Source organism: Hydra vulgaris, chromosome 01, assembly GCF_038396675.1.
Source record: "Hydra vulgaris chromosome 01, alternate assembly HydraT2T_AEP".
Classification (NCBI taxonomy): Eukaryota; Metazoa; Cnidaria; class Hydrozoa; order Anthoathecata; family Hydridae; genus Hydra; species Hydra vulgaris.
Window position 1 is genome coordinate 65,275,734 of NC_088920.1, and position 21,353 is coordinate 65,297,086.

At 28.1% G+C, this 21,353-nt stretch overlaps 1 protein-coding gene across 1 annotated transcript; it reads left to right on the forward strand.

Annotated features, from left to right (window-relative positions):
• The first annotated feature begins 17,440 nt into the window (after positions 1-17,440).
• On the forward strand, positions 17,441-18,199 carry LOC136074638 (uncharacterized). The gene has a single exon (XM_065786975.1). It carries the CDS (start codon positions 17,441-17,443, stop codon positions 18,197-18,199), a length of 759 nt encoding a protein of 252 aa, XP_065643047.1.
• The last annotated feature ends 3,154 nt before the right edge of the window (positions 18,200-21,353 follow it).

Genomic DNA, 21,353 nt, shown 5'->3' on the forward strand with positions numbered 1-21,353 from the left:
TTAATTTTTCTTAGCATTCATGCTGAAAAATAAAAGTTATTCATTTTTAAATGTAATCTATATAAAGCTTTTTATTTTTCATATAAAAAAAGTACAATGAAAGCGATACTGCCTTTTAGCAACATCATAGCATCGAAGGTAAAAAACATGTATCGATTCTTATTGAACTGCCTTAAGCAAGTATTTTCTAAAGTAAGTTTTAAGAAATTACTAAGTGATATTTGGCGCCATTTTACAACTATAAAACCAGCACTTAACTATGCTGTTATCGCTTCATTTCTTGTCGTGATTGTTAGGTGACTTACAAGCAAATGTTATCTATTTCAGTTATTGATATAGCTAGAGTGTAATTGTTTATTTTTCTTAATTATTCAGAGTAGATTAAAATAAATATATTATTTATAATCATTCAATATAAAAATATGATGCTTTAAGGAGAAGAAAAATTGGTGCCTCCTGAGTGTTAAATTTTTTTTTTTTTTTGTTGCCAATTTTTCCCCTAAACATACTTTTGCAAGCAAAGAATTGTCATTAATTGACAGAAATGATTTAAGTATTTTACCTAACTTTACATCAACCAGTAAGGTTAGGTGACTTATAAGCAAATGTTATCTATTTCAGTTATTGATATAGCTAGAGTGTAATTGTTTATTTTTCTTAATTATTCAGAGTATATTAAAATAAATATATTATTTATAATCATTCAATATAAAAATATGATGCTTTAAGTTGAAGAAAAATTGGTGCCTCCTGAATGAAGCTACTTCGCAAGCTAAAATTTATAAAAATGTTTTAATTGATCTTGATTATTATTTATTATCAATATTTTTTTATTATTTATATATATTTTATATATATATATAATTCAATATATGTTCAACAAGTGTATGTACGCAAACTCAAAAAATTGAGGTGGCAGTTCATGTTCACTTGCCAATTAATAAAAGGTGATCGCCGCCCACGTTCACGGCCTGCTAAGGATATAAAAGTTGAACAGCCCTAAAAATAGTGATCACGTTTGCGAGCGTGAATGAAAAAACAGCACAAAATTAATTCTAAATAAATTAATATTAATGTTAACTTATTTCTAGAAATAAAGCGTACTAATATTTCAAGTATTAATAATATTAAAACCATGTGGCAGGAGGGGAGGGGGTATGAAAATGTCATTATAGTGTCAAATAAAGATTATTATCATTATAGTGTCAAATAAAGAAAAAATTTACTTCGCGTTGAATTACTTTCCTAACGATATATCTTGCTTACGAGTCTATAGGGCAAAGTTTTTTATTATGCCGTAATTCCCACTTTAAACAGTTATAACTCACGAACCATAGATCTTTCAAAAAAGAGGCACTTTATAATATTGCTATATAATATTGCTTGATCTTTATAACAAAATTTACTCAATAAAGAGGACAAATGGTAGAAGCAGAGATCGATTGCTACAAAAAGGGGGTGTTAATCGCCCCGCACGTTCGTTCTCGAAATGCCGGGACTGATGTTGGACGATCCCAGGAATTCGGTCATGTAAAAAAAGGAACAGTCATATAATTTTGACATAGTTGTCACTTTTATCGTTGGAGGGGGGGGGGGCTGAAACGCAAATTAAGGGAGCTAAGGCAGTCAGAATCAGAATTTGAATAGAAAAAACAGAAATTTCTAGAAATGTAGCCATATTTATTTTTCCTTTTCAAATAAAAAACAAACTGCCATATATTGTAACAGTGGAAATCTTTATCAGGCCTGTACTAAATGCTACTTTTAAATGATACTACAATGTAAAATGCAGTGATCAGTTATCTTATTAGATGATTGGTCACCTGAAGAGGACAGTATTAAACAATGGCCAATGGTTTTCCCAACCATTCTTGCTTTCAGACATTCATAACGTATTAATGACACAAGCCATAAAGTTTGGTTGATTATAAGTTGAATAACCACTTGTAGGCAGTTTGCATAACAAATTTAATCCAATTTCTAATTATTCAACAAAGCTTAGTGTTGAATAAAAATTGTGCTCAAATAACATTTATAGTAATAGTCTATAAATTTACACTTGATTCCTTCCCATTTGTTATTGTCAAATTTTATATGTTCAATAAAATTTCCATGACCATAAAATATGAGTGATGGTGCCTTGTAACAGCCATTTGTACAAGGCATTGCATATAATATGGATGATTTTTGTTTAAAGAAATACCAACATTATTTTTAATCAAATATGGAAGTTTTACGCTCGGATCAAGTGGGGACAAGTATTTTATAGAAAATGGGCATTTAACTTCAAGACATGCAGGTAGACAATACAAACAAGTAACAATATGATCAGGACTACCAGCAATGAAGGGAATATCTCTATCTAAAAATAACCTATAATCATGGATTGCTACACCTTTATGATTGATTTTTAAAATTTCATAAAAACAGTTAACAGCATTCTGTTCCATTTCCCTGTCATACTTTATAGCGTGTATGTTTGAATTAACATTTGACATGCCAGATATACGTTGATTTAACTCCCACATATCAGCATCAATTTTATTTAATTTGTTCATGTTTGTCCAAATATCGTTACTTTTTGAAGCTGTTGTAACACCTTTTCTATATTCATACCAGTATTTGTTTTTATTTTGTCCTTTGGTCAACTGCTCAATTTCTTCAATATTTCTAAGTGCCATATTATTAAGTGCCATGAAGTGTTATATTTTTTTCAAGTGATAATATATCTTTTGACATTACCAGTATATCATTAACACTTATTAGATTTAATTGAAAAGTACTAATGTCGTTCACTACTTCTAAACTAAAGTCAATATCTGGTTTCGGGACAGTATTAAAAATGATGGAATTAGGCGCTATTTCTTTAAAAGATTTTGCAACATCCTGAAGATTAAGTTTAGTAGAATAATTAGAAATTGGATTAAATTTCTTATACAAACTGTATAAAAAATGGTTTTTCTTTTCTTAAATGTTGGGAAAAATTTTTTCTGCTAAAATCTAGATTTTTAATTTAACAGGTAAAACATCTTTTCGATTTGGAAGCCATTGATTTAAAACCATTGTGCAAGCCGGTTTTAAATCGATAGTTAAAAATATCTGGACACAAAACCATTGGCCATTGTTTAATACTGTCCTCTTCAGGTAACCAACCATCTAATAAGATAAACGGATCACTGCATTTAACATTATTAATTCAAAGTTTTTTTTGATATTCATCTTTAAGTTCTTCGACTGCCTCGGTAGCAGTTAGTACAGGCTCAATAAAGTTTTCCAAGGCAGAAAATACACGAGCAACCAATTCCCTCTATGTTCCAGAAACACGCAAAAAATCCTTTGTACGTAAAAGTTTATTTTTACACCCAAAAGTTTATTTATAAACCCACACAATTTGGATCCAGACCTCAATATTTCTGCGCGTTTTTTCCGATCGGATAGATGTATTGTGCAAAACGCCTCTCTGCCTCAGAAAATGAGTAATTTTAATGTTTAATATTTTTTAAGGATTGATGTAGCTAAAACTCAATTGTAACTATTTAAATATGGCTTTTGTGATTTTAGTGATTTTTTTTGTAAACGTTTTTTTTCTTAAATTACGTCCTCCATTTTTATGAAACGTTTTTTTTTAATTCATTTTTAATCCAATCAACCAAAAATTGAAAAATTACAAGTTTTTTATAATTTTACAAAATTAGGTTAGGTGTCACTCATATAGTTAAAAACTAGTCATTGGAGTGACACCTAAATTAAATTAAAAAAAAAACAAAAAAAATCACCAGCAATAACAATAAATAAAATAAATTAATTTAAAAATAATGATAATAATAATAATAACGATAAAGCTATCATAAATTAAATAATAAGACAAAAAATATAAAAACACTCAATTAATAACAATAAACAAAAATAAAACAATTAGCAAAACAGCACACATAAAAACTTATATTCTCGCAAACGTTTGTTTTTAAAAAAAAAGTCTTTTTTTTTTACTCCAAAAAAAGCGAATTATCTGGTTTTGCAATTCCACTCCTCAATTGTGATATTGTTTTTACCACTACAGACGTTATGATTAAATTTGGTGGTTTAATCAAGCTACTAAATCACATTTACTATGCTATGCAATCCATTTAGCAGTAGTGGATGTACTTTATGTAAAACAGACGGAAACTTTAGACCAAAACAATAATATTGATGATGACAATAATAAAAGTGGTAGTGAAGATGACAATGAAGAGCTTAATCAAAGTGAAGAGCCAGGCTGCATTGAATTTGAAACTTTTCAGTAGAGGCTGTTTTTTAAAAATTTATTTTTCAATTTTATAAAAAGTTTGCACACAAAGTTGTTAAAAACCACATGTTAAAAAACTCGATATTAAAGGCCTTTATAAGTAAAAATTGTTTCTAAATTAATGGTAACCTAACCTAGGGCACGACGATATTTTGTAGTAAGTCAACAAAATTTTCTTTACTTTTCTAAATAGCTATTTATTAACCTAATAGTTTAAGAATAATACTTTACATAATATACAGGCAATAAACAAAAAAGTTAAAATTGAAATTAAACTATGTTAAAATTCATTTTCCAGTCTTTTAATAATCTGTAACTACTAAAATCTAATAAAGTGCAAAATATTTTAGTTTATAATTTTGTTAAATTGAGTGAAATAAAAAAATTCAAATTCAAAGCCATTGATTAATGATTTGTTCTTTTTTGCTTGACATCATTTTTCAGGTCACTTTGCTGCTCACAAATAAATGTTTTTAACTGTTGAGATTATATCTTCTTTTATCTTTGAAACAAGAAGAGAAAATGTTATTGATTCCAACATTTATTACAACAATTTTGAACTTCAAATGTTAATTATATTTAGGGTCACTATCTAATCACTTCATGTCAAATAAAATTGGTGGATAGCTTCCTTTGATATATCATGGCTAAAACAAGGAGAATGACCATTGTTCAACTGTTATCATAATACGTAATGAAGTAAAATACAATAATATTATACAAGATTCAGAAGATTTTGAATAAAGTTTATAAAATATATAAGCATTGCTTATACAGTATTTTTAGTAGATTTCAAGATGAATACTGGTTATGGAATGACTGCTGAAACCAACAGTAGTAGGATTTTTTTTGTGGAAAACTGAATATATATTTGTATAAAGACTAAATAGAATTTCATATTATTTGATTTTTATATTTTTTAACTATTAATTATTGGGAATCACATTGCCGACCTCGTTTCTATGTTTTATGGTAAGACCTTTGTGTTAAACTTTATTTGCCGACCTCTAAAAGATTGAGGTCGATTCCTAATTCCGAGGGTTGTGTATACATGCGTGTGTGTGTGTATATATATATTTATATATATATATATATATATATATATATATATATATATATATATATATATATATATGTATATATATATATGTATATATATATATATGTATATATATATATATATATATATATATATATATATATATATACACACACGCACACGTATATATAAACATATAACATATACGTATACACTTATACGTACATACATACACACACATATATATTTGTACATACATACATGCACACACACACACATATATAAATATATATATATATGTATATAATACATACAATACATATGATACATACAATACATACAGTAGGCCTTGGTGGGTATATACAGTTGTACATACAGTATGTTTAACTGTATATACTTTGTTCCAGATAACACTTAGGCAAATATTTTGTTTAATTAAGTTTATACTATGACAACAGTATAATACGTACTTACATAAATGATATATGTAAAAACGCGTTGTACTAATTAATTATACAAAATATTTGCCTGATACATAAATACAATAACAATAATAAAACATAAATAAATACAATAACAATAATTATGATTTTTTAAGCTCGAAAACATTAACATTGGAGGATAAAATAAAATATGCAAAGAAAAATATCAAAATTGCATCTATTTTGTTGTTTAAATGTATAAATTTACATCATAAATTTATACAAAGTATTCGTTATAATATGACATACTATATACTCTACTATATTATTGTATATATTTAAAAGTATATATGTGTATACATGGCCGACTTTATTTATACGGCCGGATATTTTGCATTTTGAAGAAAAAAATAGAAGGCCAGTTTTTAAAATCGTAATGTTTCAAAAACTTAATACGTTTTGAACATTTTCAAAATTATTTTACTTTCTAAATTTAAAAAGTCCACTAAAGTTGTATATATTCATAATTTTAGATATTAAACGAACATTTCTTAAGAAATAAATAAATAAAAAGAGTCTTTATTTTAAAATTTAGAATTAGTAAAAACAATGTAAGAAACAAGAACAGTTATAAAAAATATTAAAATATTTTTCTTTTTTCATTAAAAAATAAAATATTTATATTATAAATAATTTATTAAACATTCTCAAATTTTTTCTTTTTAAAAGATTTTACATGATCAACAGCTACTTCGCTGGTAGATATAATTCTTTTATTATTAAGAAAAATGTTGATAACAATTCTTCCAGCAAGTTTTATCCCAATTTTCTCATACATGGGACAAGAAAATGTCTGAAAAGAGTCATAAAAGTGGTTTAAAAAATATTCTAAAGCTTGTCGTGCATGAAAATTAAATTTCTTTATTTTGTTATAAGAGTAGTCAATCATAGCAAAGGATGTGCAAACAATCCAAAAGTGATGGTGAAGGAATAGTGAGACCACCCCTAGAAATAGTTGTTAAATAAGTATGATCAGGATTGCTTTCATCAATATTGACACAACATAAAAATTCTTTACAACATGTACCAAAACGTTTTTTAAGTTTCTTTACTATATATCCAGCAATATATATACTATATATATACTATATATCCAGCAATATGAGCACCTACTTCCCTACTTTCTAATGCAAGTGTCATGATTTCTGGAGTACACTCAGCTTTATCAATATCAAGAAGAAAGTTTTTCAAATCTGTTAAATTATTTTCTGACTCAAGAAGTATTTTCAAACTATCATCAAAGTTATTACTTTCTTTAACTATACTTTTAATTTTTAATATTTTTTCAGAAATAGTGACATCTTTTAAACCCACCAAAAATCTTCCACCGCTCATTTGTCTATATTGTCCAAATTTCCTTTCTAATGGGTCACTTTGAAATCTCGCAGTTAAAACAAAGTGATATCCATCATTAAGTAAGTCCTCGATCAATAAGGCATGACTATTAAGTGTTCTTATTAGTGCTGCAGCCGTCTGAACACTTAAAGTAAACTTCTCACAGTTTGGTATCTTTTGTGATTGCCAAGCTTCAATCCAATGTGCCATTGCCCTAAGAAATTCAGGTTTTTTATCACCAGAAACGACTGCATTACCTAAAATATTACATGTTGAATATTGACATTTAGAATTTGATAAAACCCACCACTTGTTAAATAATGTAAGAAAACCTGCACTACTTTTAAGATCAGGAAAATATGAGTGAATCGCTGCAGATGTAGTTTCATCAAAAATTGCAAGTGCTAAAGAAACATTTTGTTTAAAATTGCCAGGATGTAATACTTTCATTGTTATTTTTGGTGCTTTACGCAAGCCAGCATCAAGAGCGAGGTCTTTTTCATAAATATTATGGAAGGTGCTCCATTTAATTTCTCCCCCACATACAATTATAGGATCTTTAAATCCATTAAAGTTAAAATCTGAAAATAAAAATCTTTTGCAATTTAAAAAATTATTTCTGATGTTTTTAATAAGATGTACAACATCAAAACAAAGGTAAATTTTTGTTAGATTGTAAATAAAAAACAAATCTTTGGCTTGTTGATTCGATGCACAAAGAATTTTTTTAAAACAAGAAACATTAGAGGAATGGTTGTCACACACAATAACTCTAACATTAAATTCACATTCAGTTAAAATACGAAGACATTCAAAAATTTCTTCTTTCAACCATTCAGTATTGATTTTTTTGTCAGGAGACGTTATAATCACATATGGAATGTTTTGTTTCAGGCCAACTATCATAAAACAAACTATTCCCTTATACATTTCTCCAGACTCATCACTACCAATCATCTCTCCAGCAAAATACTCCTCACATTTTTGCAAGTACATTTCATCAAAAATCAAGCAAATGTCTTGAGATATCTTACCTTCTAATTCTAAACGTTTTGCACAACTTAGAGCATCAATATTTCCACTAGTTATTTTTTTAAGTAGTGATGGTAAAGGTAATTCTTCGCACAAAAGTTGGTATGACTGCATAGAAGTATATCGTAATATCAGTGAATATTTTATAATATTGGCTGAATAAATAGATTTTTTCATATATTTAATTTACTGTAATTCAGTCAATACAGATGAAAATTGTTCGGCTAGTGATTTAATGTAGGTAGGAAAATTATGAAGCATACTTTTACAAGATAAACAACAATCTCTTCCTTGACGAAACCACTGAGGTAATGGCAGAGGTGAACCTTTGTAAAATAATTTAACATGCATCTCATTGTTTACACGAATGCACTCTGTAACTTCTGGAATAGATAAAGTACTATGACTCAATTTATAAAAAAATTACATGATCATGATACTTCAAGAATGAAAAACCATCTGAAGCAAGACTTTCAGTAATATCGTCAAAGCTACTAATCAAATCATTCAATAAAAACTGTTCATTTTGATCTGGCTGAAATATTCTTTTAGTTGGTGATTTTCTTAACGAATTAGAAGATTTTATAAGTTGCGATGAACCTTCTTAAGTCAAATTTGTGCAATCAAAAATAGTTGGAATAGGCTTTAGTTTTTTTATTAATCTAAAACGTTGATTCGTGTTACCTTTCTGAAAATATTTTTTTTTCAAAGTGTTTGATGCACATAACGGAAGAATTAGTAGGTGTACAATCTTTTTAACTCTTCATTTTTTGGAAACGAAAATACTACTGTAGATACTTCACCATAATTATGATAATTTGAACGACAATTTACAACGCAACATTTGTTAACCATCTTTTTAAACTTTCAAAGCTGCTTCTTTAAAAACACTTTTCGAGAAAACTGGCCTTCTATTTTTTCTAATTTAGTAGAGCTACACTTTGACATTAAAAAAAATTGAATCCAGCAAGCAGAAAAAAGAAACAAATTAAGAACATATTAATCTGAAATTAAAAAAAAAAAATTTAAGTTTCAACGCTCAGAAATTTTTTTAATGATTTTCAAAAAAGTAAACAAATGAGACGTAAGACAAATACATAATGATTGCATAAAAAACGTATTTTAATATACTTAGACGTTTTCCTTCTTATTATTTTATTTTATTATCAATAAACTGATTAATCATAATAATAATTTTATTAAAAGAATAAGTTTTAGATATTTATTAATACCTAAAATTATAAATATATGATTGTTATTAAATAAATATTTTCGTAACTAAAGACCGTAGCCATCATTAAAATCTTAAAAAACTTTTGAAAGTTTAAATGCGCTTGAGTATAATAACTTGCCGCTTTTAAACGACCGTGAGTAAACAAAGAAATGCATGCAGGATTTTTATTTGGCGTCAACACAACAGGTAATGGTGAATCTCTTTTAAGGAAACTTAATGCCTTTAATTTTTATAAACTTAAAATATGCCAAGTTTTGCCATTCATACTTAAAACAAAACAGGGTTTATCTTCTATACTTTTCAGAACAATTTAAAAGAGAATCTAAATTTATCTTAAAAGAAAAAAAAAACGATTTTTTTAATATCCTTTTAAAAAGTTTGTCAAATTGTTAAACTGGAAAAAAGTCATTATTACTAATATTTTTATTTTAACTTTATTTATTTTTTGATAAAACAAAAAAAATTTATACTATTGCTTATTCATATCTAATTTATTTGGCATTTGTGACATCTGAATTATATTGTATTTTATCTTCTTTTTTGTGATATGAACTGACGGTGACAATGTAAACGGTACGCATATTTTGAAACCCTATACAAACTCAGAATAGGCAGAGATATGCGCAATCTGATTCGCTGATTTTGAAAGAGAGGCATTTTACGCGTATGTTTTAATCAAAACAAATGTCAAAAAACATATTGAATAATAAAAGTGAATTTGAGTAATTTCATAAAAAACCAAATAATAATAGCAAAAAAAAATTATGATTTTTCTATCCAATTTTGTGCAATATAATAAAAATACTTATACAAACCCTCACAACTCAAAACATCCGTAATTTTCAGAATTTTTTTCTAAAAATAAAGATTTCAAAAAATAATTTTGTTTTTCTAATTGTTTTTCTAATTCTAAGATATAAAAAAGACAACCATTGTAACAAACTATAAACCAGATGGTGAAACTTGACTATGCTGTGATTCTCATACAATAGATTTTTTAAAACAGTTTTAAAATTTATTTACTAATATCAATAGACTATAATTAACTTAGTATACTTTTTTTCAAATTAAGTTCCCATTTATCCAATTATTTAGCAAGAAAAGTATTTTGAAACAATAGCCTAAATTCTTTTTAGAACTTTACACTTATTACTCCTATATATAAATTATATACAACACTAAAAAAATTTGAGAATATTGCTTATTGGTTGTTATAGCTGGCCCAGATGATTTGCAACACTCTTAAATTAAAAGCAATTGTAAGCAAGAGCAAATTTAGATATCCTTTGGTCACAAAGCATTGTAAGCTATTAGAAAAAATCTATAACCTGATGTCCACAAGTGTGTTTTGATATAGGAAACTGATTACTGAAAAGCAATAACTCTCAACTTACCACACCTTTATGAAAAACTAAGTGTAAAAAGGTAGAAACAAGAAAGATTGCAAACATGCAATTTCATGTTGTTGTTTATTTCAATTTCAAAACTCAATACATTTTTGTTGATATATAGCCTTTAACCTGAACAAAATACTCATTATTGTATTCTATAATTAATATAAAATGTGTATCCTTTAATAGTAACTGATGGTAAATAATATTAAATAAAGCAGCAAACTTTGATAAATTTTACATATTTATAATGCTAATAATTTATTTTACATTATATACTCTAGAAGAAAAAGAAAATATGTCTGCTCTAAAAAAATTAGAAAAAAAATCTTAAATAAAATGTACTCCATATTTACCAATTTTATTTATAGTTTTATTATATAATTTTTAATATAACCAATAAAAACAAGTGTTCTTTTTTCAAATTTCACTAAATATCTCTTGTATATTAATATAAAAACAGAGATGCGTTATGTTTTATTTTGATGTAATATTAACAATTTTTTTGAAAACTTGCTTCTTCAAATGTAAAAGCTAATTTTGATGAAGTTATTTTTATTACAAAAATTGCCATAATTCACCTTTATTTGGTTAAATTTTTTGAATTTAATACTCAGTAAAGTTTTAATGTTCAGTGTAAAAACAAACATCACTTTTTTTGTTAAATTTTCCAATAGATTATTATCCAATTTATTATTCAAATTATTTACATTAGATTAATATCCAATTTTCATCCTATATAATATATAAAGAAAAATATTGATGTACGCTTTATCAGCCTTCTTAAAATTTAGGTTGAACAGTAACTTCTTCAGGGTTCGTAGATTTATATAAAGCATGTAAGCTAGTTTGGCAAAACATCTGTAAAAATTATCTTTTTCCAAAATTTTAAATGTTAAACTGTTTATAATTAACAAGTTGGTATAAAGATGCAGTAACGAGCTTAGAACAACCTCTACCTCAGCTTAAAATTTATACTTTGCATATTTTAAGTACTTTACCAGTAGTCTGGTGCAATTGGATATAAACTTTGTATCGAGCATGCTTTATAGAACACAGACATTATATTTGATAAGAAACACATTTAGAAATCTTGCAAAATTGCACACATGCAAATTCAAGTGAAATATTTCAAGAGTTTATACATACAAAACACATTTTATAATAGCAAAAATATTCATAGCATGACAACTTATTTTGTTCTTTTTTTGATAATTTTCTTTTCTTTTTTTTAATACTCTTTTTTCATTAAAACGATTGATTTTAACCACTTAGTTTAGTTTTTTAAATCATTTTTTTTTTCAATTACTGCAATACAAAAAATGCCACAATCATTTGCCATAATCCACTTTTATTTATGCCATAATCCACTTTTATTTGGTTAACTTATTTGACTTCAATACTTTTTCTTGCTTTTAATGTCAGTGTTTATATGTAACTGTACAAAAATTACTGTTCTGTAGACAAACATAAATATCACTTCTTTTGTTAAATTTTCAAATATATTATAACTTAATTTAGTCTGTCTAAATTTTGTTAAATTTAAAAAAAGTTTTGAATGGTTTAACACGATGTTTTATTAAAGTTACGTAATAAAAAAATATATCAGCCTCCTCCAAACTATGGTTGAAACAAAGCATGAAAACAAAATCTCCTCAGAGCTCATATAATAACATTGAACATGTAAGCTAGTTTTGCAATTAGTGCAAATTTTCTTTTTTAAAAAACTCTAATTTTCAACTCTTTATAATAAACATGTAAATCAGTTTATAAATAAAGTTCTTCACCAGTAGTCACATAAAACTGCATATAAACTTTGTATGCAAAAGTGCTTCACTATTAGTCTCGTACAACATACTTATATAAACTATGTATTTGAGAATGCTTAAAGGCCAAGAGCATATTTTAAGAGAAACACATTTGTAGATTTTTTCAAATTTACTTCAACACGTTTTTTTTTTTTCGTTTCTTAAAATTAAACAATAGATAAAATCTTCATCACCAAGATAAACTTAATTGAAATTTTTACGAGTGAAAATTCTCTTGTACAAATAGATTTTTGATTTTAACATTTTAAATACTCTGAAGAGTACTAAAATAAAATGAATTTCCTGTGTTGATAGTAACACATGACTTTTATTGATAAACTTAGTATATCATTACTTTGAAATTTATTTCAAAAATCTGTTTGTTTTGATTTTCATTATATTTTTCAACAAAATCGCACTTGCCTCTCTTTCAAAATCAGCGAATCAGATTGCTCATTTTTCTGGCTATTCTGAGCCTGTATAGGGTTTCAAAATATGCAAACGGTACTTTGTGATAATAGTCTTGTTAGTCTTTCTAGTGATTAATCTTTCTCAGGAGATTATATATGTAAACAATTCATTAAAAAAAAATTCTGAGCGTTGAAACTTAAATTTTTTTTTAAAATTTCAGATTAATATGTTCTTAATTTGTTTCTTTTTTCTGCATATTGGATTCAATTTTTTTTTTAATGTCAAAGTATAGCTCTACTAACACTTGCTTTTAAAACCCTAGTTTATACTTTTATGTTAAACATGTATGTGTAAATACTGTATACACATATATACTTTTGAATATATATTATAATATAGTAGAGTATATATTATGTCATTTTATAATGAATACCTTGTACACTAGTGGCCATTGAAATAAAGCCAGCAGCAAATTTTTGGAAAATACACAGTTTACTCTAGCAACAAGGTCTAGCAGGCATATTATCAAATGCAATTTTAACCTTACAATACACTGAATAAAGTTCTAGCTCAAACGATGAATAAAAGTCAGTAATTCACAGGATATCCTTTATTTTTAAGCACAGCATTAATGCGATCAGGCATGCTATGAACAAGTGTTCTATAGTATTTCAGTGTTATTTCTGTCGTCCACACACGCTTCAAAACCTCTTTCAGGTATTTAATCTGATGTAGGACAATGTGCAGCAACTTTCCTTTTCATAATTTGCCAACAATTTTCAATCACATTTAGATCAGGTGAATTTGATGGCCAATTGGAAAGAAGTTCAATGTTGTTGTCTGAAAACCACTTTTGGACAACCTTTGCGGTGTGACAAGGGGCTGAGTCTTGTTGCATAATTGTTGCTCCTGAGATGTTCATGTGGATTTGAAGCTTACTTTCAAGAACCTCCAAGTACTTTTTGGCATTGACCTTTTCCCCTTTATCGAAGATGTGCAGTCCACACTGACCACTTGCTGTGATGCCACCCCAGATCATGACGTTTGGTGGATGTTCGACAATTTTGATGGTGTATTTGGGATTGAATCGCTGAGAGGCAGGACGTCTGACATAATTGTAACCAGGGCCACGTAGCTGCTGAAAGGTACTTTCATCTGTGAACATGACTCTCTCCCACCACTCCCTTGACTTGTCTTTCATCGCACGGCAAAACTTCAATCGCTGGAGGAGTTGTTGTTTCGTGGTTAGAGGTTTCTTAGCTGGTCTGCGAGCTACAAGACCAAAGTCATTTGACAGACGTCTCCTAACAGTCCTAGCACTCACTTGAATACCCCTGTCACTAGCTAGGCTTGAAACGCGTGCAAAAGAAGTATGCGGACTAGACACAACAATGCTCTTCAAATAACGATCATCACGATGATTTGTTTTTCGTACTCCCTTGCAGTTGGAACGTCGTGAAACACCTCCAGATCTTAAAACATTCTCAACGGCACCTCTATAAATCTTCAGTTTCTTTGCAATATCACGCTGAGAATAACGCTCAGCATTCAATAATACAATTTGCCCCTTGACAAAATCATTAATATCTGGCTTTTTCCCCATTATCACACTAAAATAAGCAATAACAACATTATAGTTTTTCAGCAAGAAATCATGAAATTTAATTGAATACTAAGCCAAACACGTGTATATGCATAATATGCATAACATAAATAATAATGACGTCATATATAAACAAACCGAACGGCATGACGTTGTTCTTACTTTTTTATACATATTTCATTTTACAGCAAAATCATCAAGTGGCTTTAATTCAATGGCCACTAGTGTATATATTTATGATGTAAATTTATATATTTAAACAACAATATAGATGCAATACCGATATTCTTCTTTGCATATTTTATTTTATCCTCCAATGTTAATGCTTTCGAACTTAAAAAATCATAATTATTGTTATTGCATTTATTTATATTTTATTATTGTTATTGTATTTATGTATCAGGCAAATATTTTGTATAATTAATTAGTACAATGCGTTTTTACATATATCATTTATGTAAGTAGGGGAGGCCGGGGCTAGTTGGCTCGGCTTTTACTCTATGAGCTCTGTAGCCCTAACAGTACATTTTTTTTAAAATATTAAAGTGTAGTCTTAAAGAGTATGGATTAGGATATCTTATAAAATTTGCATTCATTTACAAAAAAAAATTGTTGGGGCGTTTCCGGACCCTCAAAAATAAAAAAATTTGCGCCAACTTACCCCACCACGGGGTAAGTTGGCACAAACTATAAAAATGATTATTAATGCACTATTAAGTGCAAAATTAATAGAAATTTTTTTTAAATTAATTTTTGCAACAATTTTATCTCAAAATTTAATATTACTTTTAGCTGGTACCAAATATTAGTCCGTATAAAAGCCAAACAGTAACCCACCTTTTATCTGTGGAAAAAAAACTAAAAAAATTTTTTTTTTAATTTTTTTGTAAGAATAAATATTTTCAATATTGTTAAAAATTAAAAAAAAAAAAATTAATTTTATAAGAATAAATATTTTTTTCCATAGTAAATGCTATGAGCCAACTTACCCCGTAAAAAATTTGTCAACTAGCCCCGAAAGCTTTTTTTAAATAAACAGTCTATAGATCCTGAAAAACGGCAGCTTTGAAAAAAAAGTCTGGCTGGATATAGTAAACCAACTGTGACTAGAACTTTTACAACAATTTTTTTTTCATGCGATTAAATATTTTCTTTGTAAAGTAATAAGGAAGCGATGTTCTAAAAGTTACGTTTTTGTCCAAAAAACGCATAAATCTCAATATCTCCCATGCGCATGCGCGAATCCTGACACTACTACAGTGAATGATGAAATGATCAATAAGGAAGTTTCTGAGTAATTTTTGTCACTTTCTGATGAAAGGCTCTAAAGATAAACGCAATTCGTCAACTTACCCTTGCGGCCAACTAGCCCCGGTCTCCCCTACGTATTATACTGTTGTCATAGTATAAACTTAATTAAACAAAATATTTGCCTAATGTGTTATCTGGAACAAAGTATATACAGTTAAACATACTGTATGTACACTTGTATATACTCACCAAGGCCTACTGTATGTATTGTATGTATCACATGTATTGTATGTATTATATATATATATATATATATATATATATATATATATATATATATATATATATATATATATATATATATATATATATATATATATATATATATATATATATATATATATATATATATATATATATATATATATATATATACATATGTGTGTGTGTACATGTATGTATGTACAACTATATATGTGTGTGTATGGATGTGTGTATGTATGTACGTATAAGTGTATACGTATATGTTATATGTTTATATATACGTGTGCGTGTGTGTGTATATATATATATATATATATATATATATATATATATATATATATATATATATATATATATATATATATATATATATATATATGTATATATATAGGGCCGGTTTAACCGCTAGGCGAACTAGGCGGCCGCCTAGGGCGGCAAGTTTTCTAGGGCGGCACCTAAACTAGCTACATAAAAAATAAATATATTAAAAACGTTGCTAAAATCTTTTTCAAATCTCTTTAAATTAAATTTTCGGAGATTTGAAAAAGTACTCTTTTAAATCGCGTCAAATAAAACAAAAGAATCAACTTTGATACTTTTGTTTCATTTGACGCGATTTTCTTTTTCTTTTTATACTTTTTATGCAGAATGAAACTTTGTAGCAATTGAAACAATGCAAAGTTTTTATTACTTATTTATAGAAAATTTTAGCACGTTTAACTTTATTGAGAAAATTGTTTTTGCTGGCGTGTTTATTCAGAAATAGTGAGAAACTAATTTTAATTAAATATTCTATGATAGCCATTACGAAGTAGTATTGTAACAAATTAACTGATTTATATTGTGTTTTTATACTAATAAAGTGTTATTATTTATATTTATGGAGCTTTAAAAGTTTTAAAATGTATCTTTAAAACTTTTATAAAGAAGTTAAAATAATATTTTATCTTAAAGATATTAAAAATACACGAGGTGATCATTTTTATTATTTTTAGCAGTTTCCTTTGTTATTTCAATCCACGATGGCAAAAGAAAAAAATTCTCGGAATTTTTTATTCCGGATAACGAAAACTTTTTGAAATTTGTAGAATTTTTAGCTTTGTTTGACCCACTTATGGATGAGCATCTTCGAAAGGTAAAGACAATGAAACACATGTACATTACCTAGGCAAGGACATACAAAATGAATTGATTCATCTTTTATCCGATGCAATCAAACAAAAAGTTCTAACATCTGCTCGTAATGCTAAGTACTTTTCAATAATTATAGATTGCACACCTGATGCGGGTCATGTTGAACAAATGACTATGATCATTCGCTTTTTGGATGTGATTTCAAATCCAGAAAATGGCATTGCAGCAACAACATCTATAAAGGAACATTTCTTGGATTTTGTGCCTCTAAAGGAGACAACTGGTGCTGTTATGGCTGAAACTATCATTACGCAGTTAGGCAAGATGTCTTTATCTATTGAAAACTTACGCCGTCAAGAATATGATAATGGCAGAAATATGAGGGGGGAAAATAAGAGTGTCCAACGAAAATTTTTAGATCAATCCCGAGTATTGTTTATTCCTTGCTGTGCACATACATTGAATTTGGCTGTTAATGATGCAGTTAAATGTTGCTTAGAAGCAACAGCCTTCTTTGATCCAGTGCAAAGTGTATATGTATTCTTTTCTGCATCAAATCGTCGCTGGGAAGTTTTATCACAATATGTTTCTAATCTCACTGTTAAAAAACTGAATGAAACAAGGTGGGAAAGCCGAATTGATGCTTTAAAATCTCTCCGTTATCGACTTGGTGATATCTACGATGCTCTGGCAGAGATTGCGAACGACACAAATTTAACAGGAGCATCTGGTAATTCAACACGGGTTGATGCACGGTTTATTGCAAACGCTATTTCTAGTTTTAAGTTTGTTGTTTTTCTGGTTGTGTGGTACGACGTATTGTTTGAGATCAATATGACTAGTATGCAACTTCAGGCAAAAGAATTAGATATGCATGGAGCTATAAACTTAAAAAAAGTCTTAAAAAAATTAAGAAGTTTCTTGTAAATCGCAGAAATGAAATGGAGTTTAAGAAAATACTAGTTGATGTAGTTGAAATTGCAGTCAGTTTAGAGATACCTGCACTTTTTGAACCCGAATCAACTCGTATCAGAAGAAAGAATAAATTTACGTATGAAGGAGATGACAAACCTATTCAAGATAAAAAAAGAAAAATTCAAAATAAACTTTTAATTCGCTATTCTTGACACTGCAATACAATCGATTGAAGAAAGATTTACTCTTATACAAACAATAAGTTCGTTGTTTGGTTTTCTCTATGATGTTCACAGTTTACAGAGTGTAGCTAGCAAAGAAGTTATGGAACATTGCTTGAATCTTGAGAAAGCTTTGCAACATGGAGACTCCAAAGATATCGATGCAGTTGATCTATGTAGTGAACTGAAATCAATTTCAAGACGAGTTGCAAGGTGTACATTGCCACTAGATTTACTAAATTTTATATTAAAAAATAATCTAACAGATTGTGTCCCCAACACTGTTATAGCTTTAAGAATCCTCTTGACACTTCCAGTTTTCCTGGCTAGCGGTGAGCGAAGCTTCTCAAAACTCAAGCTGATAAAAACATTTTTGAGAACGTCTATGCAGCAAGAAAGACTTGCTGGATTAGCTACTCTGTCAAGTGAACATAATATTACTAGAAACATTACCCTGACGAAACTCGTTTCTACAATTGCAAAAACAAAGGCGCGAAAAGCGAAGTTTTGAAGTTATTTATTAATATATTATAAAGTTACATGAATATACACTTCTTTATGAATAAGGATGTATGTATTCTTCCGAATGTATATATAAAATGTAATAACATAACTTAAGCATTCCTATTTGAAAGTAAATTGGGGAGGGAGTAAGGGCGCAGCGTGTCAGATTCGCCTAGGGTGCCAAATACTCTGGCGCCGGCCCTGCAACAACCCTATATCTTCAGTCAACGATTTACTATTCAATGATTTAAGTTTTTTCAAATTCTCAAGTCAACATAGATTCAAAGAAAGAGAATGAAAAGTAAAACTAAGTAAACATAAGTAAATTAAAGGTATAAGTAAAACAATAGTTAATTAAACTCCAAATCTTGATTGATGAAATTATAATATCAGAACACTACAAGTTTTAATTTCCCAGAGAAATGGAACTTCTGTAGAAAACCTAGAAATTTCCAAGACCAAGAACTTTGCACTAAGATATTTTGCACCAAGATATTTTAAGATATTAAGTTAATGATAAACAAATTGCTAAACTTTTGATAATCAGTATAATATAAAGTAGGAGAAATGAATAATAGAGTTTAATTAATTGAAATATTGCTTTTTTAACAATTGCTCAAGAGGTCATAAATGAAAGACGTCATGCAAAACGGGTCGGGGTCAGAATAGAAAGGGCAAAAAGAGACAAGGGAAAAAAAGGTGGTTTTTAAAAACAGGACACATAGATTTTTTTACTTTTCAATTTTTATTTTAGAGCAGCCGTTGCGCAGTGGTAGCGCACTTGCCTCAGAAACAAAAGATCCGTGGTTCAACCCCACCTCTGGGCAAGTTTTGCGACATCGGTTAGGAAGTAGGCGTGAACTTCCAATTAAATGCTCATCCGCGGTGCTCTGATAAGACCGTAAGGACTTCTTGGGGCATCTAAATAAATTTGAAAAAAAAAAAAAAATTTTTATTAATATGGAAAGCTATGTAGTTATGTGCTGAAGATATCATTATCGTATATTTTTTATTCTATTTTTCAAAAGTATAGCAAAAGTGTCAAGCATCAGTGTTGTCATAGCAACTTTTATTTGTGCGTCATAGTTTTAATGTCCATGTCAAAAGACGGATAAAAATAGTCTTTAAAAGTCGCTTATTTCATATAGTAAACGCGCATTTCATTCACAACAAACCCAACATTTCATTCACAACAAGCCCACTCCATGTCGTTACTCCGGGAAATTAAAGCTCTAAATGTCTATGAGTTAAACGTGTTCCAAAACTTGTTATTTATGTTTAAATACCAAAATGACATGCTTCCAAATTTCTTTAATAACTGATTTCTAAAAATTAATCATAAAAACTTAACGAGGTGCTCTATCCATAATTTTAATTTACCTAAGTCAACTCTTAAAACATCTGATTACTCAATATCATATAAAGGACCTCGTCTGTGACACATAGTTTTAATGAAAATATGAAAAGTATAACTTCAACAAATTGTTTAAAAAATATAATTAAAGAATATTTACTTGAATTAACAGACACAAACATATTTTTGTATTTTTAAATAAAAAAAAATCTTTTAATATTTCTTACTGTATGTATTTATTTAATTTTTGCAATTTATCGTATTCCTGTTGTAATTATATATTAACTTGTTTTATATAACGAGTATTTGTAAATTTATATAATGAGGAATTTGTAAAAAATATTTTACGCTTACTAGGGTAGACCGGGGTCGAATGTATCAATTTAACTTTGAGCCGAAATACCAAGAGACTATTCAAGATACACAAAAAGCAACAGTGTATCTGTATAGCTAATATATTCATCTAATTAATGAATGTAATATGACGGATTTCAAAACAGAAAATAACTGAGAAATAGAACAAAATTCACAAAATGGTAAGGTGATACAACCGTCCCGGACCCCGGGACAGTTGAATCACCTTTTGGGGTCGATTGTATCACGGCAGGCTATTGAGGAATTACTGGTCTTTCCATAGGGACATTCGCTCAAAGATTTTTCAATTTATCTTTTTTATTAATAGAACAATAAAGGAAACGAGGTCCAATTTATTATGTTTTTATACCCACAAGACAATACAACAAATGAAAAATATCTATAAATTCTAAAAAGTTTATAAATGTGAATTATTTCACTTAACAATTGACAAAAATATTTCGAAGTGAAAAATTATTATGAAGAAAATAAAAAAACGAGACATTTAGCCTACTTAAGTATTTTTGTATCCAAAAAATAAACTGTGACTCTCTCTTGTGACATTAACAAATAAAAAACAATATCTCAAAGAATATCAAAAAAGGTAATAAAGAAAATATACAGTCAATCACAAAAACAAAAAACGACATCGAAACCTATAATTTAAGAATAAAGATTAACATTGAAATTGGCTCTACTACATTACTTACTAAAAAAACAAAAATAAATCACA

What these genes read in the sequence shown, in the direction of transcription:
- LOC136074638 (XM_065786975.1), top strand. Translation starts at nt 17,441, where the DNA reads ATGACTATGATCATTCGCTTTTTGGATGTGATTTCAAATCCAGAAAAT.